At 48.0% G+C, this 27417-nt stretch overlaps 1 protein-coding gene across 2 annotated transcripts in view; it reads left to right on the top strand.

Moving 5' to 3' along the window:
* Nucleotides 1-27417, top strand: part of CACNA1A (calcium voltage-gated channel subunit alpha1 A) — a 213900-nt gene that overhangs the window by 101314 nt on the left and 85169 nt on the right. For both annotated transcript variants that reach the window (XM_034998421.1, XM_034998422.1), the window contains exons 6-10: nucleotides 2885-3078; nucleotides 18253-18356; nucleotides 19483-19598; nucleotides 20685-20741; nucleotides 21808-21897. In XM_034998421.1, the coding sequence (XP_034854312.1) occupies nucleotides 2885-3078; nucleotides 18253-18356; nucleotides 19483-19598; nucleotides 20685-20741; nucleotides 21808-21897 (561 nt within the window). The remainder of the gene's footprint in view (nucleotides 1-2884; nucleotides 3079-18252; nucleotides 18357-19482; nucleotides 19599-20684; nucleotides 20742-21807; nucleotides 21898-27417) is intronic.

A 27417-nucleotide genomic window follows, 5' to 3' on the forward strand; every position in this document is an offset into this window, starting at 1 on the left:
AGACTCCTCGTCTGCAACCAGTTCGAAGCAATGAAGGCTGACGTGTGCTTTTATCTCCCCACCAAATATGGACGAACACTGGGGAGCTCTTGTAGCCCTGAGGAAAAGGAGGGACCAGTGTTCACTGGCTGACGTCGGGGGGCTACAGGGAGGTGGGAACTGAACCAGACTTGGTCACAGGGTGGAGACGGAGAAGGTTCTGGACAGAGGTGACCTTCCCAACAAACAGGGGTTCTCGTTCCTTATAGAAGTCCATGCATTTTCTTCCCCCCAGCTCTGAGCCTTATGTTTAAAAGACTTTGCCTTGGGGCACCTGGGTGGCTCAGTCGTTGAGCGTCTGCCTTCGGCTCAGGTCATGATCCCAGGGTCCTGGGATCGAGCCCCGCATCGGGCTCCCTGCTCCGCAGGAGCCTGCTTCTCCCTCTCCCACTCCCCCTGCTTGTGTTCCTTCTCTCGCTGTGTCTCTCTCTGTCAAATAAATAAATAAAATCTTAAAAAAAAATAAAATAAAAGACTTTGCCTTCCAATCTGTATTTGTTAAATAATAGCCCCCTGTACCAAATCCAGCGTGAATGAGGAAGGCATTTCCAGCCGCTTAAACTAGTGGCCGATGTGGTCATTGTTTCTTTATATCAGAACTTTGAGCAGTAGGTGTCACTTCTGAGAGTGGTGGGTGTCACTTTGCATGACCTACAGTTTCTATTTAACTGAAGCTTCAAAGGCCAGTAAGATTCACGCCTTCTGTGCTGGTTTATTTCTCTCTGCTGCATGCTGAGTGGGGGTTGGGAATTTGTGCCCATAGCACATACATTGAGAGATATTTTTGTTTTGTGGAGAGCTTGAGTTTGCACACTTGGCTGTTTGTTTTCTTGGCGGACAGTGTTGCTCTCTGAAAACCTTCAGAAGTGTGACTCGCTGAATAGGGTCCTCTCGTATCCACTGCTCTGGTCCAGTGGGGACACCCCTGGGTCATTCTGTGCTCTCCTGATTCCATGTGTTCCCGGGGTCTCCCCATCAACACCTTGGAATTCAGACTCCACCTTTGGCACCCAGCCCAACTTCACCAGGAAGCTGTCTTTGGTTGCCAACCGGGCATCTGTTGGTGTGTATCTCTTTCCTTGTGGCATTTTTACAATCTGTCTCTTGCTGTTTGGGGAGAAACTTAGCTCCTGTGCCTAAGGGTAAGTACTGTGTGTACTGGCCTCCCTCGCCCCCAGAACAGCTCCCTGAGCCCAGTACATAAGAAAGAAAGAAAAAGAAAGAAAGAAAGAAGAAAAGGAAGGAAGGAGAGAGAGAGAAAGAAAGAAAGAAGAAGAAGAAAGAAAAACAAAAAAAAGGGAGGGAGGGAGGGAAAAGGGGAGAGAAGAGGAGAGGAGAAAAGAAAAAATAGAAAAGAAAAATCAGGCTACAGAAAAACAGCATCACATGATTCACATATTTGTCCTAATGGAAGTCTGGAGAACACTGCACCCAACCATCTCACAATGTGCATGACATATTCACCCAAATCCTCTATATTAGGGTACATAAACCCTCTATATTAGGGTACATAAGACCCTCAACAGATCTTTTTTTTTTTTTTTAAGATTTTATTTATTTACTTGACAGAGAGAGATACAGCGAGAGAAGGAACACAAGCAGGGGGAGTGGGAGAGGGAGAAGCAGGCTTCCCACTGAGCAGGGAGCCCGATGCGGGGCTCGATCCCAGGACCCTGGGATCATGACCTGAGCCGAAGGCAGACGCTTAACGACTGAGCCACCCAGGCGCCCCTGACCCTCAACAGATCTTAAAGGACCGAATTACACAAAACATATCCTCTGATCACAGTGTAATCAAACTGGAAATTGGTAACAAAAGGATAACTCTGGAAATGTTTAGAAATTAAGAGGCATGCTTCTTATTTGTGGATGAAATGATAGGGTATCTGAGATTTGCTTTAAAAATATTCTAGTGCAGGGCGCCTGGGTGGCTCAGTTGGTTAAGCAACTGCCTTCAGCTCAGGTCATGATCCTGGAGTCCCGGGATCGAGTCCCGCATCGGGCTCCCTGCTCGGCAGGGAGTCTGCTTCTCCCTCTCCCGCTCCCCCCTCTTGTGTTCTCTCTCTCTCTCTCAAATAAATAAAATCTTAAAAAAAAAATTTTTTTTTTTAAATATTCTAGTGCAGGGCAAAGTGTGGGGAGGGGATACAGATGAAACAAGATTAGCCCTGAGTTGATAAGCGTTGAAATTGGTGATAGGTACATGGGAATTCGTTATACTAGTCTATGTTTTTAAGATTTTCTTTATTTTAGAGAGAGAGCGCAGGGGTAGAAGCAGAGGGAGAGGGGCAAGTAGACTCCACCCTGAGCACAGAACCTGACACAGGGCTTGATCCCACAACCCTGAAATCATGACCTGAGCTGAAATCAAGAGTCGGACACTCAACCGACTGAGCCACCCAGGCGCCCCTGTACTATTCCATTTTTGTAAATATCTGGCAAGTTTTTTTTTTAATGCATCTTAGTTATCCAAGGGTCAAAGAAGAAATAATAATGGAAATTGCCAAATATTGTACTTGAGCAATAATGATAATAATGCATGACAAATTTTGTGAGATACAGCTAAAGCTGCATGCAAATGGCAATTTATAGCCTTAAAAGAAAGTGAATCCATCTCAAAAGTTTAGGAAATGCACAGGAAAAGTAATAAAGCTTGGAGAAGAAATTAATAAAACAGAAAACAATGAATAGATCAACAAAGCCAAACTTAAAAAAAAAAAAAAGACTGATAAATTCATTCCAATAGTCATCTTTTCCCAACAGTATTGAATCTTTACAGCCCCTATTTCTCAGAGTTGGTTTTCCTAGCCCCTTGCCCTGACTTTTCTCCCCTTCCCTTTCATAGATGACATTCAGGGTGAGTCTCCGGCTCCGTGTGGGACAGAGGAACCCGCCCGCACCTGCCCCAATGGGACCAAATGTCAGCCCTACTGGGAAGGGCCCAACAATGGGATCACTCAGTTCGACAACATCCTATTTGCAGTGCTGACAGTTTTCCAGTGCATCACCATGGAAGGGTGGACTGACCTCCTCTACAACGTAAGTGATGCAAGTTCGGGGAGAGGTGGTTCTCCTGGACCAGCCAATTCCTGAGGCTGCACTGGAGGGACTCTGAGCCGGTGAGGTGGGGGTGGGGGGTGGGAGGCATCAGAACTTCAGGTAGAGGAGGCCATGGGGCATGGAAATCTAGAGGGCACACAGATGGTGCATAAATTTTCACTGTGCAAGTGTTTAAGTATAATTTTAGATTTTTTAATATGTAAAGGTTGTGTGATTCAAAAGCCCACATGGATAAAAGAGTAATATCCTGGGATCTATACAAAGGGGCTCTGTGCTGGGACCCTCGCTGGCCCTCTGCCAGCCATACTTCCTCCCTGGAGGGTGAGGAGTCCGTGGGCCTCAGGGGACATGTCTACCAGAAGCTGGCACCACCTACCCCACTTTCTAGACTGCCCTCTTGGATTATCCGGGATTCTGGAATTTTCTGCCCAAGCCCAGATTCTGTGGACTTGCATGAGATTCTTCTGTGCATCTGTTCTCCAACTGTGCCAGGTGTCCTAGGAGCATCTGTTGGCACAAATGTGGCCGGAGCTTAGATATGCAAGCAGGAGTGCCCATGCATGTGTGCATGAAGCCCCCTGCCCCCGGGCCAGACAGAGCCATGAGTAGGGGAGAAGGAAGGCCATGCGTGGTCTGGGGGCAGGGCTGGCTTTGCTCACATCATGATCCAGTGCAGACGTCTAGGTTCTAAATTCCACCCTGACCTTCCCAGTGCTTATGAATGTATGTTTACAAAGGGGAAGCATACAGCATATTTTATTTAGTAGCTTTTAAATATTTACACAGAGTATGTGAGCCTCCATCAGCACTCTTGTCTGAGATCTTGAAAACGTTAGAGACAGGCCCACCTGCCCCACTTGCATCTTGTTTCCTATCCCCCCACCACGTGCAACCCCTTCAGCTCCTTGGTGTATACTTTCAGTGTTTATGCAAATATAAGTGTAATCAAATCTATATCCTCCTCCCTTTCTTACCCCAAAGTGTAACATTCTATACATGCTGTTCTATTCTGTGATTTTTTGGGGTCACATAACAATATATCCTGGAGATCTTTCCGTGGCAGGACATGGAGCATGACTTCGCTCTTTTGTGCAGCTGCATAGCACTCCGTTGTTTGGTGGGCCATGGTGCATTTAATCAGTTCCCCAGAGACAAATGCTTGGAGGTTCCCCATCCTCTGACATTGAACTCAGAGCTTCCATGAGCCTGCTGCATTTATGTCTTTTCATCCTTGTGCAGATATAGCTGGGGTTGGTGGTGTCCATTCCGAGAAGTGGGATCGCTGGGTCAACAACTAAAGCGTATTTATAATTTTGATAGATATTCAGATGTACAGGTCTTAGAGCTGTGTCTGCCCTAAAACAGCACACCTTCCTCACCCACCTGTGCTGTGAGGGGCCCCCCAAGTCAGTCACCTGTCAGCAGCTGGAAGTGGGTGGAGTCAGGGATTCAGAATCAAACACAGGATGCCACAAGTGTAGCGACCTCATGGAGCATCCCCTGGGGCCGCTCCACCCATATACCTCTGTTGACTCACGGAGGTATCCTCTCTGCCTGCTTAAATGCTGAAATTGCCAGTTAAGGTTCTTCCCATATGAGCCAGGGCTTGGCCTGCTGGGGAAGCAATACCAGGCTTCTTCCTGCATGTGGGGTTGCTGAACTCTCCTCCTGGTGGCAGTTTAGGTTTCTTGAGGAAGGTTCCCCCTTGGGGGTGGAGGGAGATTTGCAGGAACCTATCCTTTTGATCAGTGGCTCATTTTAAGGTGGGGTTGAGAGTGCAGCCTGGAAGTGGATTGCAAAAGTGCCATGGACAGTTGAGCATGTCACACACTGCACAAGCCACCACATCTCAGGAGTGTAATTCGTATTGTAGACTACATAGATGTCCACCATTATTACAGTTTTTTGACAACTATAAAGAATATAGGAAGGTATTCTAATTTGTATGAAGACCTTGTCTGAGCATAGCATCTCTAGAAACAGACCACAGATCTGAGAGATGTTCAGACTCTCTCTTGGGCCTCACTTGCAAACAGCTTGGACAAAAGTTTATGCCCAATTGGCAAAAGCTTGCTGGGGGATTTTTATGGGTTCTAGATTTTTGCTTTGCATGGTGGTGTGAGAGAAGGCTACAGAGGGAAATGAGCCCTCCTGGGAGTGAAACAGAGCTGGGGGCCAGGATGGTAAGGAACTTGGGCAGAGAATGGGACTGAGGAACAGAAGCTAAGAAAATTGTGAATGTGGGAAAGGGTTGTGTCATGGGGTCGGATGTCCAGAGAAAGTGTCCAGAGGTTCAGAGGAAGACACTGGGGATGTGCTTAGTGGTGGGAGAGGAAGCATGAGCAGGACCACAAATTTCCAGAAGATTCTCTAGTCATAAGCACCATTGTTGGAAGAGATATTTGTCCTGGAAGCTTAGAGTTGAGCTGTCTTGGGGAAAACAAGCTCAGGGGAAGTGGTGAGAGCAGAGTCAGGCACCAGACTGCCTGGGTCCCCATCCTGACTCTACCACTTCCTTGCTGTGCAACCTTGGCTAGTCACTTGGCCTCTCTGTGCCTCATTTCCACTTGTGCAGTATGAGCAGAAGCACAATCCTACCTCACAGGGCAGGAGGACTGAGTGAGGTGGGTACATGTAAAGTGTTTAGAACAGTGCCTGGTCCTCAGCGAGCTCTGTGTAGGCCGAATTCTCCACCCTGGTAGGCACGCCTCTCAGAAACATATATGAATTTTATATCATAAAAACCCCAACCGCCCCTGAGGAAGTAGAGTGAGCTGTGGGGTCCCACTTTATTCCCCACCCTCACCCTCACCCTACTGGTAGCTGCTACTAACTCTGAGTCACCTTCTAGAACTTTACATGTACTTACATCCCACCGTCATCCTGTGGGTAGAAACCCCAGCAGTGTTGTGGGCCTGATGTGAGCCTAGAGCAGTAATAAAATACCACAAAGTGGTGGCTAAAACAACAGACATTCATTGTCTTGCAGTCTGGGTGCCAGGAGTGCCCTGTCAAGGCTCTGGCAGGGCCAGGCTGCCTCTGAAGGCCCTAGGGGAGGATCCTTCTTGGCCTCTTGCAGCTTCTCGTGGCTGCCAACAATCCTTGGCATTCCCTGGCTTACACATTCTCTGTCCTCCACTTGAATATCCCATCTTCACATGGTTGCCTTCTTATAAAGACACCAGTCATGTTGGATTAGGGCACCCCCTACCCCAGCACCATCTGGTCTTAACTAATGACCTCTGCAATGCCCTGATTTCCAAATAAGGTCACATTCTGAGGTCCTGGGGGTTAAAACTTCAACATACCTTTTGGGGGGTGGGGAATACAATTCAATCCATAACACCTCCCAAATAAACTACTGGACCTGAACTCTTGTCTGGGGCTTCTCAAATTAAGACACACACTTAATACAACCATTAGAGCGTCTCATTGCCAAAGGCAGGGGCTAAGGTGACTACCTTTGAGTTTCTGCTGCTGAGGACAGAGCTGTTGCTTTTCCAGGCATCTGGGCCCTGCTCTTGTGTTCTGCCCTCTGCCGCCTCAATCCATCCGGCCACAGGCAGCCACAGGGTCTGGAATCTTTGTCCTCTGCATTTATGCTAGAGCTGAGGCCTCACTAGCCTCTGGCAGGTGAGACCCATGGGGAGAGAGTCCAGATGCACTAGCTCCAAGTGTCTTAGAATCCATGGGCTCAGATGCCAGATGGAGGCCACCTGCCTGGGTGGACAATGCTTTACGATCCCAACATCTCATTTCTTTTCTCAGTATCATTAAAATCCATTCATGTATTCAGTAACTGTTGAGCACCTACTGTGTGCTGGGAAATGGGCAGGTGAACGGCGGCGGCGGGATGGGGGAGGGGACCCACCATGAAGAAGAGATGGACAGAAACAATAAACATGATAAATAATAAACTGCTCGTACAGCAGGACATAGACAGTAAGCAAATGCATAACAGGGGACATGGTGACATGCCCTGTGAGGACAAAAGAGCACAAGAGGAAGGTGGGGCTAGTCTAGGTCAGGCAATCAGGGAGGGCTCCTCCGAGGAAGTGGCATTTCCAGAGAGAAGGAGAGCTCCAGGCAGATGTTTGTGGAAGAGCATTGTTGGCAGAGGGAATGGCAGCAGCTCACCTACACGGCATGTTCAGCCTCCTTCCAGGTTTTCCCAGTTTTGAGTTGTTCCTTTTCTTTTCTGCTTGGCTTCCTGGTTAAATAAAGTGCCTTCTGGAAAAAGCCTAACCTCAACTAATCAGCAGTGCTGTCAAAGGTTCATATCAGGATGTGCATCTCAGCGTTATTTGTAAAAACAGAACAAAATTGGAAGCAACTGGTTCAGTACCGTATGGTCCTTTCATATGAGGGACTATTACGTCGTCATTAAAAAGCATCTGTTGGGAGAATATTTACGGATGCTTACTGAATATTTACGGAAATACCGTATAATGATGAGTGGGGGGAATTGATTTTTTTTTTTTTTTTTCAAAGAATCAAGGTGAGGTAAACCTTATGTCTTGGCTCCGGCCACCATTACAAAATAGCATCCACCGGGCGACTTCAACAACAGAAACTCATTGCTCACAATTCTGGAGGCTGGACCCAGGGTGCCAGCACAATGAGGACTCTCCACCTGGCTTGCGGACAGCCGCCCTCTTGCTGCCTCCTCACACGGTGGGGAGAGAGACAGCTAGCTCTCTGGTGTCTCTTCTTATAAGGACACTAACCTCATCGTGGGGACCCCACCTGTGTGACCCCATCTAACCCTGACCACCTCCCAGAGGCCCCGCCTCCTAATACCATCACACTGGGGGTTAGGGTTTCCACATGTGAACACAGGGGCCGGGATGCACTTCAGCCTGTTGCACCTTCTGATCTCAAGTGTGTACATTTGAAAATGTACATTAGGAAAAGAAAGACTGGAAGACACTGTACAAGACGGCCTCTAGGTAGTGGGGTTCAGGAATCCTTATCTTCCCAATACTTCTCTGTATTATCAAATTTTCTACCGTGAGCACAATTACAATCAGGAAAAAAATATATTTAGACTTGTCTTGTTATAGATTTAAGAGAAAAAAAAAAGAGATTTTTGGTCATTATGACAAATGGGGAAGGAGTGGGGGGACAAACATTTCCGGGTGTGTCCATGGTGTGCTGGCTGCTTTTATCTACGTCACCTGTCCAGAGAGAGTCCACACCAAAGGCTTGATCGACATAGCCATAATCAATGGTCATTCTTATTTGTTTTATTATCACATAAACAAAGTAAGTGAAGAAAAAACATATCTTCTTTATGGAAGAATTCCATTTAATATATGCAGACACTCTCCCTCCAGAAGCAGAGCTGAATCCCCCCATTGGAGGGTGGGCTGGACTTAGTGACTCACTTCGGAAGAGTAGACTAGGGAAAGGGGAGATGAAGTCATTTTACAGTGGGGAAACCTAGCAGACACCACCTTAAGCAAGCGACCAAAGTCGGACTCCCCCTCCCCGGGTGAATGTGTAATCATGTGACCCTTGACGGATGTGATGAGCAGGGGACCTCACCTCTGGTTTCCTTCCCCAAGACTCACAATCCCTGTGTAATCATGAGCAAAACATCAGACAAACCCAAACCCGGCGTTCTGCAGGGTAGCTGGCCAGTCCTGTCCCAGACTGTGAAGGTCATGATATATACAAGGGAGGACTGAGAAATTATCACAGACCAAAGGAGCCAAAGGACATATGACAACTGGATGCAATGCGGGGTCCTGGAACAGAAAGGGGACATCAATCGGAAACCTGATGAAATTCAAATAAAGTCAGGAGTTTGGTTTATAAATAACCCGAGGGGTAGAGATTACTATCCCCCATTTTACAAATAAGAGTCAGAGGTTGAGAGCGTGGCCTGAGGTTGGCAGCTGGGGAGTGGCGGGACCAGGTGCCCTGACGTGAACCCGGGGAAAGAGATAGGGAGGAAGGGAGGAAGGGAGGGAGGGAGAGCAGTTTAATTTTTTTTTAAGATTTTATTTATTGATTTGCAAGACAGAGCATGAGCAGGGGGAGAGGCAAAGGGAGAGGGAGAAGCAGGCTCCCCACTGAGCATGGAGTCCAATGCAGGGCTCGATCCCAGGACCGCGGAATCATGACCTGAGCTGGGCAGCCACTTAACTGACTGAGCCACCCAGGAGCCCCAAGAGAGCAGTTTAACTTTTAAAGGAGTAATTTCTTAAAACTCTCCTTAAAGTCTGGGGCAGAAAAGGTAGACTGGGGAGCAGAAGAGCCTACATTAGACACTTCAGGGATTCTTTCTGGTTTTTGTGTTCTTGAGATACAAGTTTGAGAGGTACAGGATGATGATTTGACAGACGCATACTGCGCAGTGAGTTTAGTTAATATCTGTGACCTGATAGAGTTGCCCAAACTTGGTTTTTTGCCCCTGGTGGTGGTGGTGGCATGGGAAAGCTCAGGAGGGCTATGCTGAGCCAAAGCAGCCTGGAAGCAGCATGTGGGTGACGAGACCTGCCCTCTCTTGATGGATACCAGGGAGGGCAGGTGGAGAGGCAGGGGTCCTTAACCAGGACCCGTCATGAACAGCAGGGGAGTCCTGGCAGGACCAAGGCTTCTTGAGTTCATTTTTGGCTGCCATTTGCTGAATTTACTGGATGCCGCCCGTCTTCTTGTACTGTCGATCAATCCATAAAACAACCCTGTGCAAATGCTTGTGCAAGCATTTTTAGACCCATCTTCCAGATGATGAAACCGAGGCCCACAGGGATAAAGCGACCTGCCAAGGCCCTATAGCCAAGCATGGTGAAATCAGGATTCAAACCCAGCACTGGGAACTAATCATCACACCCCCCTCCCCTCTGTTTGACTCTCCCCTTCTCTTCCTTCTCCCCCTCTGTCTTTGTGTCTCTTATGTCATGTCTGTCTCTGTCTCCTTCTCCTCCTGTCTTCTTCTCTTTCTCCCTCTCCCTCCCCACTCTCTGCTTTTCTGTCTGTCTCTCTCACTCTGTTTCTCTCCATCAGTTAATGTCAATTAGGAAAGCAGCGAGACTGTGCTTGGTTGATGATTATAAGTGTCTGCCCCTTGACAAATGGTCACTCGTGCTTGAAACTGATCTTTGACCTAAACCCTTTTTTATTCATAGATGCTCCTTTTGGCCAAAATCAAAGCATCAAAACTGGGGGGACTTTGGATCACACATTCATTCAACAAACATTCATTGGATGCCTCCTATGTGCACGCACTCTTCCAGGCACCCAGGATATGCAGTGAATGGAAGAGACAAAAATCCCTGTTTGGGGAGAGTTGACATTGTAGTGGAGGAAGCAGGTGATCAACAACATAATTAAGAGATTATATATGTATGTGTAAAGGGCAGAGAGTATCGTAAATATTTTAGGCTTGGCAGGCCATACTGTCTCTCTCACAACTACTCAATCTGCTCTCCTAACACAGGAACAGCCACAGAAAAAATACATAAGGGAATGGGCATGGCTGTGTACCAATAAAACCATAATTTACAAACACAAGTGGCTAGGCCATGGGCTGAACTTTGAGGACTCCTGTGTAAGAGGGGAAAGAGAGCTTAAGGAGAGAAATTAAGCAGGAGAGGGGCTGTGGATTTTCAAAGTGAGGGGTTGCAGTTCTTCTAATAAGCCCTGAAGGAGGTGAGGGGGCTGCCATGCAAGTATGCTAGGGAAGAGAGATCCAGGCAGCCAGGATAGCCAGTGCAAAGGCCCTGGGGCAGGAATGTTCCTGGCATTTGTGAGGAGCAGCAACGTGACTCATGTGGCTGGTGGGGAGTGAGTGAAGGCAAATGAGGGAGCTGGTGAGGCCAGAGGAGGTGACAGGACCGGACAGGCAGAGAGGCTATGTAATTTATCATCCAAACCAGGACAATTTTGAGAGCAAATAGGGAAAGGAAGACTCAAAAAATAATTAACAGGCATTGCATGATCTACAATGGGTATAAACTGGGACATACGACCTCCCTCACGGCCACTGTGGGACCTTGGCTCTTTCACGGTCAAACCCACACCATTTTTAACCAGTATGCTGGGGAATTGGGTGTTCTCCTGTGCTGAGTATTTTTTTTTTAAGATCCTTTATACTTTTTCTGAATGAACCATGCTCAAAAAATTAGAGGAAAATAAACCATAAAACAGAAGGCACTTAAGAATTTTACTGGGACTCAGCCATTAATTTGTTTGATGAGTATTTATTGAACGCTTGCTAAGCGCCAGGTGCTGCGCTAGGCACCGGCAGTGCTGGGATGAATCAGTCTCTCCTTAAAGGCTCTCATGGGCCAACCATTATAAATATAAAATACTATGAAAGTGCAGCAAAGAGGTGAAGTAGAAAAAAAATTGCTCTGTTGCAAGCCAGAAGGACAGTTCTAGCCCCAGCTGTGCCATCCACACCCCGTGCGAGCTGGCGAGTCACGTTGCCTTCCTCAGCCTGGTTCCCCCATCCACTGGGTATGGAAACTGTGGGAATCGAGGGGTATTTTGTTGGTGCAAAAGTACACTACTAAAATGACAGTGGTTGTCTTGCCTGCCTCTTTGTTCCCAGGGAAATAGACTGATCACTTGGACCTGAGATAAATACAGTCTCCTGTCCATGGTATTATTTTTTTTTAAGATTTATTTATTTATTGAGGGGGGAGGGGCAGAGAGAGAGAGAGAGAATCTCAAGCAGACTCCCCACTGATCATGGAGCCTGATGAGGGGCCCCATCTCCCGACCCTGAGATCATGACCTGAGCCAAAAATCCAGAGTCAGATGCTTAACCGACTGAGCCACCCAGGCACTCCTGTCCTTGGCATTATTTAAACAACCCACCCCAGAGACCTCAAGATTATGTGCATTCATCATGCCAACAATGCTTAGGAAGCACCTACTGTGTGCCAGGTGCTGTTCTGGGTGCTGGGGAGGTGACGTTTTAGGGACAGAGACAGTCTACAAACAAGCAAATGTATAAATTGACAAGGTGATTCAGAGAACAAAGCATGCCAGGAAGAGAATGGATGTCTGGCAATGCTGGAGGGAGGGTCTAGTCCTTTGGGTCAGGAGGGCTGGGAAGGCTTCTCTGAGCCAGGCACAGTGGAGCTGAAGGCTGAGTGATGAGGAACAATCAACCACACCAAGATCGAGGGGACACTGGGCTCCAGGCCGAGGCTCAGAGAACAGAAACAACTAGCACATTGTAATCTTGAACTTTACCCTTTGGTGTACCAATTTCTCCATCGGACATACTGGAGACATTCTTTTTCCCCACTTGCCTCATGAGATCCATAGAAGGATCAATGAGAAAGTGGCATTTGAGAAAGACCTGAAGGGGATGAGGGAGCAAACCAAAGAGATATCGTGGTGTATCAGCCAGGAAAACTATGTGATGCTGCAGTAACAAACATCCCCTGTGATATTAACAACAAATCTCTTTTCTTGCTCACACTACGTTCCAGTGTAGGTTGGCAGTGGGGGAGATGGGGCTGTGCTCACCATCGTCACCTGGGAACCAGCTAATAAAGCAGCTAGGACATTGCCACTTGCTGTCCCAAATAGAAAGAAAGCCCCGAGGGCCCCACCCTGACAGTTCAGTGCTCCAAATGGCACAGCTGTCTCCACTCACTCCTTATTGGTCAGCGCTCATCATGTGGCCCTCAGCCAACCACAAGGGGACTGGGACGGGCCATCCCACCATATCATCAGAAATGTTTAGTGACAGCACTAATAAGAAATAGTGTTCCAAGCACTGGAACTCTTCGAGCCTTTGGAAAAAAGACAGGACTCTTAAGAACCCGTGCTTTTCAGTATTACTGATTATGACAGGTGAACAAGTTTCCATCCTCCTTCATTTCCCCAAACCCAGACTCATGCACACACCCGCCCTTTACCTGAACTGCCAAAGGAGGTCAGGCCCAGAAGGGGAGGTTTGGGCCCCCCACATTCTCTGCTATCAGAATAGCTGTGGCAGGTCTAGCCTTTCTTCTTGGGAAACATAGTTCCCATTTTGCTCCCAAGCAGACCCCAGGGAAAGCCCACCTCCTAATCAAAAACTGCACCCACCCCTCTGCCAACTTCTTCTCCATGAGTTGTTGGCTCTAGAGCATGGAATTGAATAATTTGGGCCACGTTGGAAGGAGAACAAGTTCTCCTTCAGTCCCAGGGAGAAAAGCAGACAAGGGAGTGGGGGAGGGAGGACAACTTGGGAACTGAGGATGCAGGCTATGTGGGGAACTTGGACCCACCTCTCATTCAGTCCTTCCACAAACATTGAGCACTGCTTGCATGCCTGGCATTGTGCTAGGGAATATAGCAGTGAACAAACAAACAAACAAAAGGCAGAACATCCTTGCCCCTTGTGGAACTGACATTCCAGCTGGGGAGATGGACAGTGAGCAGGAGAAATAGGTAAAGTGTAGAGAGGGTGAAGTGCTAAGGGAAAAGATGGAGCAGGAAATGGGATTAGAAATGAAGGGCCATCAAAGAAGACCTCCTGGAGAAGGTGGCATTTGAGCAAAGACCTGAAGGAGAGTGAGGGAGGAGCCATGTAGGAATCGGGAGGAAGAGCCTTCCAGGCAGGGGGAGGAGCAGATGCAAAGGTCCTGAGGTGGGACTATGCCTAGTGCATCTGAGGAGCTGAAAAGAGCATGTGGCTGGAGCAGAGTTATCCAGGGGCAGAGTGACAGGGGCATTGGTGGGGGGGGTTGGGGTACCTCTGCCATTTAGTAGCTCAGGGACCATATTCGTTTTCTGTGGCTGCCATCACAGAGAGGTTAGAAGTTGGAGACTAAGATATCACCAGGACCGTGCTCTGAGACTCAGTAGAATCCTTCCTCGCCTCTTTCTGGCTTCTGCCGGTGGCCGTTGACCCTGGGCTTCTTTGACTTCTCTCCACACTCTGCCTCCATAGCCACGTGGCTGTCCTCTCCCCTGCATGTCCCAGTCTCCACCTGGTATTTTCCTCTTCCTTAAAAGGACACCAGTCATACTGGATGGGAGTCCCCCATCATGACCTCACCTTAACTTAATGGTAGCTGCAGAGACCTATTTCAATTAAAGTAACATTCCCAGGTCCCAGGGTTATTACTTCCAACACATCTTTTGAGGAGACACAATGCAACCCAGAACGGACCTTGGGCATGGAACTTTATCTCTCCTTATCCTCCCAGGAAGATGGGAAGGATTGTGAACCACCTTTTGGGGTCTGTGAGAGGATTAACTGAGCTCAGGTAGGCTGAGTGCCTGGCATTGGGTATGTCTGTTATTAGGCTGGGCAGCATGTCATGGGCCAGAGGGTCCTAAGCCTGTTGGGGAGCTGGGTTGTGGGCAGAGTCTGAGATGGACGGGCTGCCTCAGTTCTGAGGGGCCTCTGCTGTTTCTCCCTGTTCCATCCCGCCTCTCTCCCCCCACCTGCTCTGTCCCCATCCCAGACCTGTTTCCTGAGATGGCCCAGACTTTTTCTTGTGTTGGCTGGTGCGGGCTTTCTCTCCCTGGACTATATTTAGCCTAAGAAATAGGCATGAGAAGCCTCAGCTGCTGCAGCACTGGAAAGGAAAAGCACAAAGCCAGTCCTGCCTTCTGTCCAGCCCTGTCTGCTGACTCCATTCTTTCTTCTAGAACCTTCTAGAAGCAAAGCATCAGAACTTTGGGTGTTTGTTGGAAGAAGGACATGAGTTAGGAGCCCTGACATATTAATTGTCCCCAGAACTTGTCCATGTGTCCATGATGAAAGTTGACTTCGTTTGTCGGTTTGCTTTGTTTTCCGTTTTTTTACTGTGGTAAAATACGCATGACATAAACTTTACCGTCTTAACCATTTTTAAGTGTCCGGTTCGGTGGCATTAAGTACATTCTCGTTGTTGTGCAGCCATCCCCACCACCCCTCTCCAGAACTCACTATGTCTTGCAAATAGACTGTGTCCGCACTGAATGAACACTGACTCCCCGCCCCCTCCCCCAGCCCCTGGTGACCGCCATCTACTTCCTGTCTCTGTGACTGTGACTCCAGTAGGGACTGCATAGAAGTAGAATCATGCAGCATTTGTCTTTTTTTTTTTAAGAATTTATTTATTTAGGGCACCTGGGTGGCTCAGTTGGTTAAGCGACTGCCTTCGGCTCAGGTCATGATCCTGGAGTCCCGGGATCGAGTCCCACATCGGGCTCCCTGCTCCACGGGAAGCCTGCTTCTCCCTCTCCCACTCCCCCTGCTTGTGTTCCCTCTCTCGCTGTGTCTCTCTCTCTGTCAAATAAATAAATTAAATATTAAAAAAAATAAAAAGAATAAAAATTTTTTAAAAAAGTAGGCTACAAGTGGGGCGCCTGGGTGGCTCAGTTGGTTAAGCGACTGCTTTCAGCTCAGGTCATGATCTGGAGTCCCAGGATCGAGTCCCGCTTCAGGCTCCCCGCTCAGCGGGGAGTCTGCTTCTCCCTCTGACCCTCCCCCCTCTCATGTGCTCTCTCTCATTCTCTCTGTCTCAAATAAATAAAATCTTAAAAAAAAAAAAAGTATTTATTTATTTGAGAGAGAGAGTGCACGAGAAAGCACAAGCAGGGGGCGCGGCAGAGGGAGAAGGAGGAGCAGGCTCCCCGCTGAGCAGAGAGCCCGATGTGGGGCTCACAGGACCCTGGGATCATGACCTGAGCAGAAGGTAGACACCTAACCAACTGAGTCACCCAGGTGCCCCCAGAGTTTGTCTCTTTATGACTGGTTTATTTCACTCAGCGTAGTGTCCTCAAGATTCATCCATGTTGTACCATGGGTCAAAATTTTCTTCCTTTTTAAGGTAAAGTTGACCCCAAAAAATGTTTAAAAAGTGAAGTAAAATAAGCGCACAGAAAACCCACTGATCTTAAGTGAGGAGCTTGATGAATTTTCACAAACTGGACACACCCATGTGACCAACACCCAGATCAGGAAGCAGAACCTTCTCAGCCCTGGAAGCCCCCTTGTGCCCCCTCCCCAAAGGGTGCCCCATCAGGACCTCAGGCATGGCTGACTAGTTTACCTGCTTTTGCATTTTGTATAAATGGAATCTTCCAGGGGCGCCTGGGTGGCTCAGTTGTTAAGCAGCTGTCTTCAGCTCAGGTCATGATCCTGGGGTCCTGGGATCGAGCCCCACGTTGGGCTCCCTGCTCCACGGGAAGCCTGCTTCTCCCTCTCCCATTCCCCCTGCTTGTGTTCCCTCTCTCGCTGTGTCTCTCTCTGTCAAATAAATAAGTAAAATCTTTAAAAAGTAAATAAATAAATAAATGGAATCTTCCATATATGTTCTTTTCTGTCTGGCTTCCTTTGCTTGACACTACTCTGTAAGGTTTCATGTGATAAGTGGCAGTCATTCATTGCATGATATTCCATTTATTTATCCTCTCTCTTGTTGATGAGGATTCAGACCATTTCCAGTTTAGGGCTATTATGTAGATCACCACTATGAACAATCTTGTGCATGCCATTCATATTTCTGTTGGGTAACTATCCAGGACTCAGGAGTGGAATTTCCAGGTGGTAGCGCAGGTACGTGACTTAATTTTAGTAGAAATTTCCAACCCATTTTCCAAAGTGGTTGTACCACATGTTATGGATTGAATTGTGTCCTCCCTCCCCCAATTCATATACTGAAGTCCTAACACCCAGTACCTGAAAAATGTGACCTTAATTGGACATGGGACCTTATGGAAGATGAGGTCCTTAGGGTGGGCCCTAATCCAATATGACTGACGTCCTTAAAAGGGGGGAAGGAATTTGGACAGAGAGATGGACATGCACACAAGAAAGATGGCATGCAAAGATGAAGGTGAAGACCACGGTGATGCCTCTATAAGCCAAGGAACCACCAAAGATTGTCAGCCAACCCCCAGACCTCAGGGGAGAGGCATAGGATGGATTCAGCCTCAGAGCCTCCAGAAGGAACCAACCCTGTTGACATTCCTAATCTCAAACATCTGGCCACCAAGAACTGTGAGACAATAAATTTCTGTTGTTTTAAGGCCCCTGGTTGTGGTCCTTTGTTAGACCAGGCACAGACCACTCATGCACCATGTTACCCTCCCATGGGCTGCATATGGGGATTCCACCTTCTCCACAGACTCCCCAACACCTGATAGTATCAGTTTTTCTCATCCTAGCCTTTCTGCTTGGTGGCAGCAGCATCGTAGGTGCTTCTAAAGGTGAGCTTTTAAAGCCACGCATGGTGGCCCCATGTTCTGCTGGTGCCCCAGAGCTGATGAACCACCATAAGGCTCCCTCTGCTCTGGCTGCTGACACCAGGGCTTCCCCAGCACAGAGCTTACATCCATGGGCTCTGGGACACCTCCTGGTTCCAATCCCATGTCTACCACCAACCGACTCTGGGACCTTGGGCTGGCACTTTTGTCTTTCTGGGCCTCAGTTTCCCCAGTTGTAAATGGGCATGATGATAAAAATAGGGTCATCATGAGGATTAAATGAGTAACTAAGCTAACATAGCTAATAGACTTAGAGCATCTGGCACAAGTAAGTACTTCATAAGCACTGGTTTTTAGATTTCTCTTTTTCTTTCGCTCTCTATTCTTGATTTTCATCCCCTCCTCTTACTTCCTTCTTGGCACAGTGTTCTCTTCTCTCCAGAGAAGAATGTTTGACTTGTAGACGTCTTCCCTGCCTCTTTGAAAACTGAGCTGGGCACTTCTGAGAATTTTTTTGTGGTTCACATTGAGGCTGCAGGGCACAGAGGAGGGAGACACTTGAGGGTTCACAGGCTCACAGCCCTGCCGTCTGCCTTGGTGATTTAACCTGGTAGTCAGACTCTGCCTTCATGCACCTCCTCTAAGGGAAGAGTGTGACTGTGTCAGGGAGGAGGGAGGCAACCAGGGGATCGTTTCTACATTTTGATTGGGTTTGTTCTTTTTTTTTTCCTGGAGTTTGGTCTGGGAAGTTCTCTTGAGTTTCATGCTGGTTCCTGGGTCCTGTGAGGGCTACATGATTAGAGGGGGCCTTGTCCTTCTAATGGTACCTCTGGGGCTTCCCCCACTAATTGATCCCGTTTCATTTCTGTCTGGGCTTCCAGAGCTCCAGGACTCCACAGGCCAAGAAAATTTGAGAACAGAGCTCCCCCTTCTCCCACCTGTCAGGTCATACCTGAGTCCCATGAACGCTCACCTGCTTTCCCTCCTCACCTCCCACAGAGCAACGATGCCTCAGGGAACACTTGGAACTGGTTGTACTTCATCCCCCTCATCATCATTGGCTCCTTTTTTATGCTGAACCTCGTGCTGGGTGTTCTGTCAGGGTAAGTCTCTGCTACTCTCCCCATCCCACTCCCCCTCACCATCTTCTGACCATAAAGGCCATCAAACCTTTGTTTTCATTCTCCAGGTGGAGCATAGGCCTTCCCTTGGCTTGGCTTAGCCAGGAAGTTATTAGCAAGTCAGGTACAGGTGCACAGGTTGTGCACTGCTGAGAGCACCTAGTGAAAGGACTCATGGAGGCTGGAATCCAGCCCAACCGTAGCTCACAACACTGTACCCCTGGCATTGAGCAACCTTCACCCAGAGAAACGGGAGCTTCTTTCCAATGCAGACCTCTCATTCAGAAGTCTTTCCCAACCCACAACCCACCACACAAGAAACTTCTGTAGAGCTTTACTTTTTATAATTTACATTTTTAAAAAAGCCAATAGATTGGGTTCCTTCCTTCCCCTGTTTTCCAAATATACTATATATTTCAGTATACAATCAAATATGCATTTTCATGACATATAGTATCCCTTACCCCCAAGACTGAATGTGGGTTTGGGGTTTGAGGGGCTTGATCATAAATAGGTTTTATTTTTCTCGTCATAAGAAGTCTGGGGGCTGGAATGGTGGCTCCACGGTGCCATCAGGGACTCCGGTTCCTTCTCGCTTTCTACTCTGACATCCTTACCAAGCAGAGGCTTTCAGTCTCATGGATGCCTCATGGTCTTAAGATGGCGGCCACCGCACATTCCAAACATGAAGAGGAGGGAGAGAACAGGAAGGGGAAGGATATATATCAGGCTACCACAGAAATCTTCAGCTTATGTCTCACTGGCCTAACTTAAAAGAGGGCTGAAAATATTCTTCACCCGAGAGTGCAGAGAATCAGAATGGAGTACCCAGCCAGCGATGGTTGGCATGGCATGGTTCTGTGGTTTTACTTTTTTCCTCCAGCTGGGTGCAGTTGTTGGATAACGTGGGAAGCTGGCAGAAATGCCCCCAACCCCTATGGTGTTCTGATCTCCCAGGACACCTGATTCCTCATGTTAAAGTCCACTGCCTGCCCTCTAGGAGTTTCTGAACCCCCAAACACACACACACACGCGCACACACATACACACACACACAGTCCCTAAAATGCTGACAACAGCCAGACCTGGCTCTTTCCTGCTTCTGCAGGGAGTTTGCCAAAGAAAGGGAGCGGGTGGAGAACCGACGGGCTTTTCTGAAGCTCAGGCGGCAGCAACAGATCGAACGAGAGCTCAATGGGTACATGGAGTGGATCTCAAAAGCAGGTGAGGCCCTTTCGTCCCAGGAGCCTCGGAGCACATGGAGGGTCCTGCATGCAGCTCGCAGGTGGGTGAGGGGAGGACCCTAACAGCGGGAGAAAGAGGACCTGGCCTGGTGGCCCCACTTCTCAGCAACAGGAATCTGGAGCAGGGTAGAGAAACTTCCAGGGCGACACCAGGATAGGATGTCACATAATAGCTGAGGAACTTTGGTTGACATCCCAGCTCTGCCACCTCCTAGCCGCGAAGCTCACTTTCCTGCGCTCCAGTCTCCTTGGCTGTTAAACGGAGGTGTGATAGTGTCTCTCTTTGCCGGGCTGTGGGGTATGCGGTAAGATCATCCAAGCTAAGCCACCGAGAAAGAGCAGTGCCCGACACACAGTGGGCACGTGTTTATTGGTTCAGCCATTCAGCAGACGCTTATGGAGCGCCCACTGTGTGTCCGGAACTGTTCTAGACACTGAGGATATGGCAGTGAACAAAAGACCAAATCCCCGCCCTCAAGGCTCCAGCGTTCTACTGAAGGAGACAGAAAATAAACAAGGACATATACTGTTGAGTGCTCCCCAATGCTGAGAAGAAAAATAAAGCAGGGTAGGAAGTGGGAAACAGTTGGAGGAGGTGGGGTGGTCAGAGAGGGTCTCTCTGAGGAGGTGACTTCCGAGCAGACCCGAAGGAAGCCCTATGGATATCTAGCAAAAGGGGTTCTGGGCAGAGGGAATAGCAAGTGCAAAGGCCCTGAGGTGGGAACGGTGTTGAGTCATAGCAAGGAAGCCAGTGTGGCCAGAGCAGAATACGTGCAGGGGAAAATGGGAGGAAGCAAGTACCGGGAGGTGACAGGGGCCGAATCAGGCAAGGCCTTATGGGTCACAGTAAGGAAACTGGGTTTTATTTTGAGGGAGGTAGAGGTGGTGTTGGCTCTTACTATTGTTGAAGTGAGGCTGGGAGTCAGGAAGAACAAAGCAGCTGCCACAATCAGCAAGAGGAGAGCGAAGGTGGCCGGGCAGACCCTTCTCCTTCCTGACCCAAGGGAACCCAGCCCAGGAGAGGCCTGCAGGTGCTGGAGCTTAACTATGTGCTCTTCCTCTTCAGAAGAGGTGATCCTCGCCGAGGATGAAACCGATGGGGAACAGAGGCATCCCTTTGATGGTAACTGCTCTGAACCTGGCTCAGGGGTGGGTCCCAGGGGAGAACACAGCAGCCAGTGCTGGGGGGACGGATTGTTTGGTTCTGAGGGGCTTCCAGGGGATGGATGTTCAGAGCCCAGGTGACTCCAAGAACAAACACGAGGTCAGTCAGGACCAGGGAGATACAGGCATGGGGCGAATCTGCTTCTTTGGGGCATTTCAGGACCTTGGTGCAGGCTTTACATTTTCTGACCTGCCCTTTCTGCTTTAACCATGTGCCTCAGTCTTCCTCATTCATAAAATGGGCATGACAGTATTAATACCTACCTCACTGGACAGTTTATGGAGATTGCATTAATGCTTCCAATAGAATGCCTACAACAGTGCCTGGCTCAGAGTCAGCCCCATCTGTGTCGCTAAATAGATCAATAACCAAGAATCCAGCTTACTATTCAAGACAGTTGTCTCACATGTTAGAAATTTGGCTAGACAGAGCAATGACTTTGGATTGAAAAATACCAGGATTGAAAAGGAAGTAAAGGAGCTGGGCTTTATCTGAGTAGATTACAGAATGGGTTTTACTATTTTGTGGGGAGGGGAAGAGATGGACTCATGGGGGTGTCTAAATCATTTTGTTGGAAGTCTGTGCCTGAACTCATTGTCCCCTGGAGAGCTCTTGGGGGAGGAATAGAACCTAAATATTGAGGGAAGGCATCCAGTCTCAGCCTGCCTAGCAAGCATGCTAAAGGTCAAGGGTGGGCCTGCTTTCATAGGAGTCCCTGTATGTCCAGTCCCAGGCATCCCAGAGGGGAGAGGGTGGCTGAGAGCCCAGACTTAGAGTCAGAGCGAACAGGACTTGATTCTCGTCTTTACCCCTGGGGCAAAATCATGTAACCTCCCTGAGCCTCAGTCTCATGTTTCTAAAATGGGCGTACTCTTACTTCCCACCAACCCGGATGACCACGAGGGTTAATTAACCCAACAACATGTAGCAAGTCCCTGGCACCAAGAACCCAAGGACACCGAGGTATGGTCTTGTCTCAAAAAGGGTAACGTCCTTTTCTCTTGCCATGTTTCCATTGTTGGAGCTCTGCGGAGAGCCACCATAAAGAAGAGCAAGACAGACCTGCTCAACCCCGAAGAGGCTGAGGATCAGCTGGCCGACATCGCCTCTGTGGGTGAGTCCCTCCTGCCCCGGCCTGGTGCTCGGCTCTCACTGATCGTGCAAGAGATGGGAGCTGAAGGGCTGGGAACCACGGTCCCTCGATTTGGGTCCCTACTCTGCCCCTTTCTGCCTGTGTGTCCTGGGGCAGATGATGTGATGATGGGAATAACAGCAGTGCCTGTCTCTTAATCCCATTGTGAAAACTTAAACAAAAGAATCTACATTAAGCATTTAGAAGGGTGCCTGGCAGAGAATAAGCTCCCAGTCATGATACTAGGGTTCATTAGTGCTCACTGAGGGGCTGCTGTTATTAGGTGCCAGCTGTGAACAAGACAGGAGCCAAATCCCTACCCACGTGGAGCTTGCAGTCAAGTGCAGGACACGGATGTTGAACAGATAATTACCGAAATAAATCTGTCATGGTAATGGTGCTGCAGAGGAGACACCCCGGGTTTGGCCTGCTCTGGAAGAATGGGGTGTGATCAGGGAAGCCTTCTCAGAGGAGGTGACACTGAAGCTGAAAACTGAAGGATGGGTAGGAGTTCACTATGGCAGTGAAAGCAGAGAGAGCCATGGGGCAGGCTGTACTCCGTCTGTTGCTGTTGGTTGTCGCCAAGGGCAGGGTTTGAGGGGGAGGGGACATTTACCCTTCCCCTGCTCACCCCTCCTGATTGTGTTGCTTTTGACCTTCTCCGAGTAATGAAAGTGGGAGAGCATCCAGACAGGGGAAATAACACATGACTCTGAGGGGAGAAGGCATTTAACCTGTGTGGTTGGAGGAAGAAAGAGGGGGCAGGAAAAGAGAGACAGGAGGAAAAACTAGAGGCAGAGAAACAAGAAGGTGGGGGGAGCCTGGGTGGCTCAGTCGGTAAAGCATGCATCTCTTGATGTCCAGGTTGTGAGTTCGAGCCTCACGTTGGATGCAGAGATGACTTAAAAATAAAATCTTTTAGGGGAGCCTGGATGACTCAGTCAGCTAAGTGTCCAACTCTTGATTTCAACTCAGGTTCATGAGATGGAGCCCCGCATCAGGGTCTGTGCTGAGCGTGGAACCTGCTTAAGATTCTTTCTCTCCCTCTCCCTCCACCTCTCCGCCCCCCCCCAAAAAAACAGCAGGAAGGAAGGGGAGAAGGGAATTTAACATATACACATAGTTCCAGTCTACAGGCATCATCTATTCTGTACTCTGCTGTTTTCACTCCACCCTAGTTTTTGACCTGAATGCTAAGTTTCAACATCATTCCCACTGCAGTCCCATACTCCATAAGGGTGGCTACACTGTAGTTTGCTTGGCCATGGCCCTATCATATGGTGCTGGAGTTGTTTCCAATTTTTGCCCCAATGAGAAGCACTGCTACGAACATGGATGTACAATTACTCCCCCCACCCTTTGGGCGTGTTTCCTTGGGGAATAATTATAGGATCAAAGATATTGGGGCGCCTGGGTGGCTCAGTTGGTTAAGCGACTGCCTTCGGCTCAGGTCATGATCCTGGAGTCCCGGGATCGAGTCCCGCATCGGGCTCCCTGCTCGGCGGGGAGTCTGCTTCTCCCTCTGACCCTCCCCCCTCTCATGCTCTCTCTATCTCATTCTCTCTCTCAAAGAAATAAATAAAATCTTTAAAAAAAAAAAAAAGATATTGACAGCTTTTCAACTCATTATTCACAGAACCAGTCTGAGTTTCCAAAGCACTGAACCCATTTATAAACTTGCCAAGTACTCATACGATCACGGATCCCCCATCCCGGCCACTGCGTATTTCCCCTTTAATTTCCTTTCCCAGTGAAGTAGGTCTGTAATGATACCTTAAAGCTTGTTTTAATTTGCATTTTTAATTTCTAGCCAAAACACTCTTTTCCTTGTAACGATGAACTAGTTCTATTTCAACTTGTGGAATACATCTGTTTCCCTCCTTCCAGCAAGTTCAAGAACGGGAGTGCTCCGTCAGTGTTCTGTGTATTTGATGGGTTCTGTCTGGCCCACACATTTTCCCAATTAGGTTGCTTCCATTTTTTTTTTAATGTTTTGTTGTATTTTGATAGGCAAATATATTTTGTTCATACCACATGTTTTAAATGCCAGGCGCTGAAAAAAAAAATTGGCATACTCAAGTCAGGATCTCCCCTATGGATAAGATTGGGTACCTGCTCTTAATTGGCAGAGAAATTATTTTTCATCAGTCATTCTAGAAAAGATGGAAAAGTGATACTACCCAGTGTTGGCAAGGATGTGGGGAAATGAGCATTGTCATATGTTGTTGGCAGGCGTGTAATTTGCAGTGTTTCCAGTATATGGTTTGGTATTATTTAATTATGGATGTTTATTTTCTTTGACCTAGCATTTCCACTTCAAAAACATTTCTTCCATGTGTGCAAAAGGCCTATGCCTCTTCTCAACAGTGTTGTTTCTGGTGTTCAAAAAAGTGAAAACCAGAGGTGCACCTGGCTGGCTCCGTCAGTAGAGCATGTGGCTCTTGATCTCAGGGTCGTGAGTTCAAGCCCCACATTGGGTGTAGAGCTTACTTAAAAATAAAATATTTTTTTAAAAAGTGAAAACCACAGGATGCCTGGGTGGCTCAGTCAGTTAAGCGTCTGCCTTTGGCTCAGGTCGTGATCCTGGGGTCCTGGGATCGAGCCCCATGTCAGGCCCCCTGCCCAGTGGGAAGTCTGCTTCTCCATCTCCTACAGCTCCCCCTTGTTCGTGTTCTTTCTCGCGCGCTCTCTCTTTCTCTGCCTCTCAAATAAATAAATAAAATATTTTTTTTTAAAATGAAAACCAGGGGGCGCCTGGGTGGCTCAGTCGTTAAGCGTCTGCCTTCGGCTCGGGTCATGATCCCAGGGTCCTGGGATCGAGCCCCGCATCAGGCTCCCTGCTCCGTGGGAGGCCTGCTTCTCCCTCTCCCACTCCCCCTGCTTGTGTTCCCTCTCTTGCTGTCTCGCTCTCTGTCAAATAAATAAAGAAAATATTTTTTAAAATAAATAAATAAATAAAAAATAAAAAGTGAAAACCAGAAACAACCCACGTGCCCAGAAATGGGGACATGACTAAAGAAATTACAGTATTTATACATGATGGACTATTATGCAGCCAGGAAAAAGAACAGGGTTGCTACTGGCATGGAAAAATGTTTGAAATCAATTTCTCAATGAAAAAAAGCAAGTTGCACAGCATTATGTAAAATTTATGATCCCATTTTAAGAACAATATTAAGTATAGCTACTTAAAAATGTGGAAATTAGAGGATTAAAAGGGATTTTCACTTTCTGTGTGACATTTTTCTAAAATGTACGAATTAGTGACAGGCATTACTTTTGAAATAAAAAAAAGTAATTACATGAGTTATAAGTTTAAGTTACTTAAAAGCGACAAAGTCTAATTATGAGGAATCTAATGGCTGGCTGTATGGGCAGGGAGGAATTTGGTGGAAAAGCAAAGCTTCACGAAGAAGTTTTTAAACTGGGCTTTATGCAGAACGGGGTGCGTGCATCCATTTATGAGGGCTGCCATGTTATAATACCACAAACTGGGTGGCTTAAAACAACAGAAATCTATTTTCTCACAGTTCTGGAGGCCAGAAGTCCAAACTAAAATCAAGGTATTGGCAGGGCCGTGCTGGCTCTGAAAGCTTCCAAGGAGAACGTGTTCCCTGCCCCGCACAGCTTCTGGGGGTGGTGGCGATCCTCGGCTTCTGTGTGCCTCACTCAGTCTATGCTTCTGTCGCCACATGGTCTTCCTGTGCACCTGTGTGGCTCCTCTCTTATAAGGACACCAGTCATGGGATTTAAGACCCACCCTAATCAAGTGTGACCTCATCTTACCTTGATTACAGCCGCAAAGACCCTACTTCCAAGTAAAGTCACATTCACGGGTACTGGGTGTTAGGAGTTCAGCACGTCTCTCTGAGGGACACAGTTCAACCCACAACTTAGGCAAGACCTATTTCCATTTACAGAGAATTTTAAGGACCTGTCAATTGCCCCAAATCCCCAGATTAAACCTGGGTGGTGACAGACTACCATCCTCACCAGAGAACATTCTAGACTGCTACTAGCCACCTATAGCTCTTGATCCCTTGAGTATAGCTGGTGTGAACCAAGATGTGCTTCATTCTAACACATCAGATTTGGAAGTTCTAGTACCAAAAAAAAAAAAAGTGTAAACCATCTCTTTAACATATATCTATACTGATGCTATGTTGAAATGATAATACTTTGGATCTGTTGGGTTTCATAAAGTTTCTTATTAAAATATTTTTAAGATCTAAAGATTGCCTGCAATTACAATTCCAGACCACAGAGAAAAATCAGAGATGAGGATGGGTCAAGGTGGAGCATGAAATACAACACAGATGAGAATACACAGCTAATACGGGCCTAGCATGTAGTAGGTGTTCAATTAACATTTGCTTCTCTTTCCCTTCCCCAAGAGTGCTGTGCTTGAGGGATGTGCTTCCAGGCCAGTGATCAGGAAAGACTTGCTCCATAAGTTGGCACATGAACCAGATCCTCGTTGTATCTCTTGGGGTTACAGTATAAGCTTATCATGGCCAATAAGCATAATGTGCCAGCATCATGCTAAAGTGTATTCCCCCCCACAGCCCTGCAAGGTGGGAAGTGTGGTTGTCCCCAGTTTACAGATGGAGACACTGGAGCCCCAAGATGCAAGGTGACTTGCCCAAGGTCATTTGGTGGTTGGTGATAGAACCAGCTTTTCAGGGTGCCTCCAGCAAAAGTAGGGGTGGGAGCCTCCTGCCCAGTGACTGAGCTCTACCCCAACTCTCTCTCTCTCCTTCTCTCCCTCCTTCTCCCCATGGAGCATCCCAACCTGACCTGAGACCTTCGAAAGTCTCATTCCTCTCTGTCATGCCCTGTGGATGCTTGTGGGTCTGGGCACATCTTTGGGAGCTACAGAGACCAGGGCCAGAAATGCCCCAAGTGGGAAGGACCATGAGGAGCCACGTTGGGGTTCTCAATGCCTGTGAGGTCAGGCAGGTGATAGGCATGAGAGAGGTATCCAGCTACAAGGCCTGGCCAGCTGCTGCTGAGCAGGAGTGTGTTTAGAAATTTGTGAATAGGGAGAAAGTGGCATCCTGCGAGATGTCTGCTGTGTCCAGTGCCTGGCTGGTGGGATGGGGTTGATGCACAAGCTGGATGGACGAATGAGTGACTGGACAAATCAGCTAATGGATGCATGAGTCAATGAACAAGCCAGTGAACAGGTGAAAGAGTGAATGAGCCAAAGAACAATAAACACCTGAGCACCTGAATAGGGTCCCCTCCCTCCTCTGCTCAAACCTCCGTAGTCCCCATCTCATTCAGAACAAAAGCCCAGGTTCTCCCCACAGCCCATGAAGCCCTGCTTGTCCCACACTGTCCCCTCCCTGTCCTCACCAACTCCTTCTCTCTCCCTCAGCCACTCCACTCCGGCCATACTGGTTTCTGGATGCCATTCCCCAAATATGCCAGGCAGGCATATTTCTGCCTCAAGACCTGTTAACTCTTCCTACAAAACTGAGATGACTTAGGTCAACACCT

This window comes from Mirounga leonina, unplaced genomic scaffold (genome assembly GCF_011800145.1).
Source record: "Mirounga leonina isolate KUSES-001 unplaced genomic scaffold, KU_Mleo_1.0 Mir_94, whole genome shotgun sequence".
In the NCBI taxonomy this organism is placed as follows: Eukaryota; Metazoa; Chordata; class Mammalia; order Carnivora; family Phocidae; genus Mirounga; species Mirounga leonina.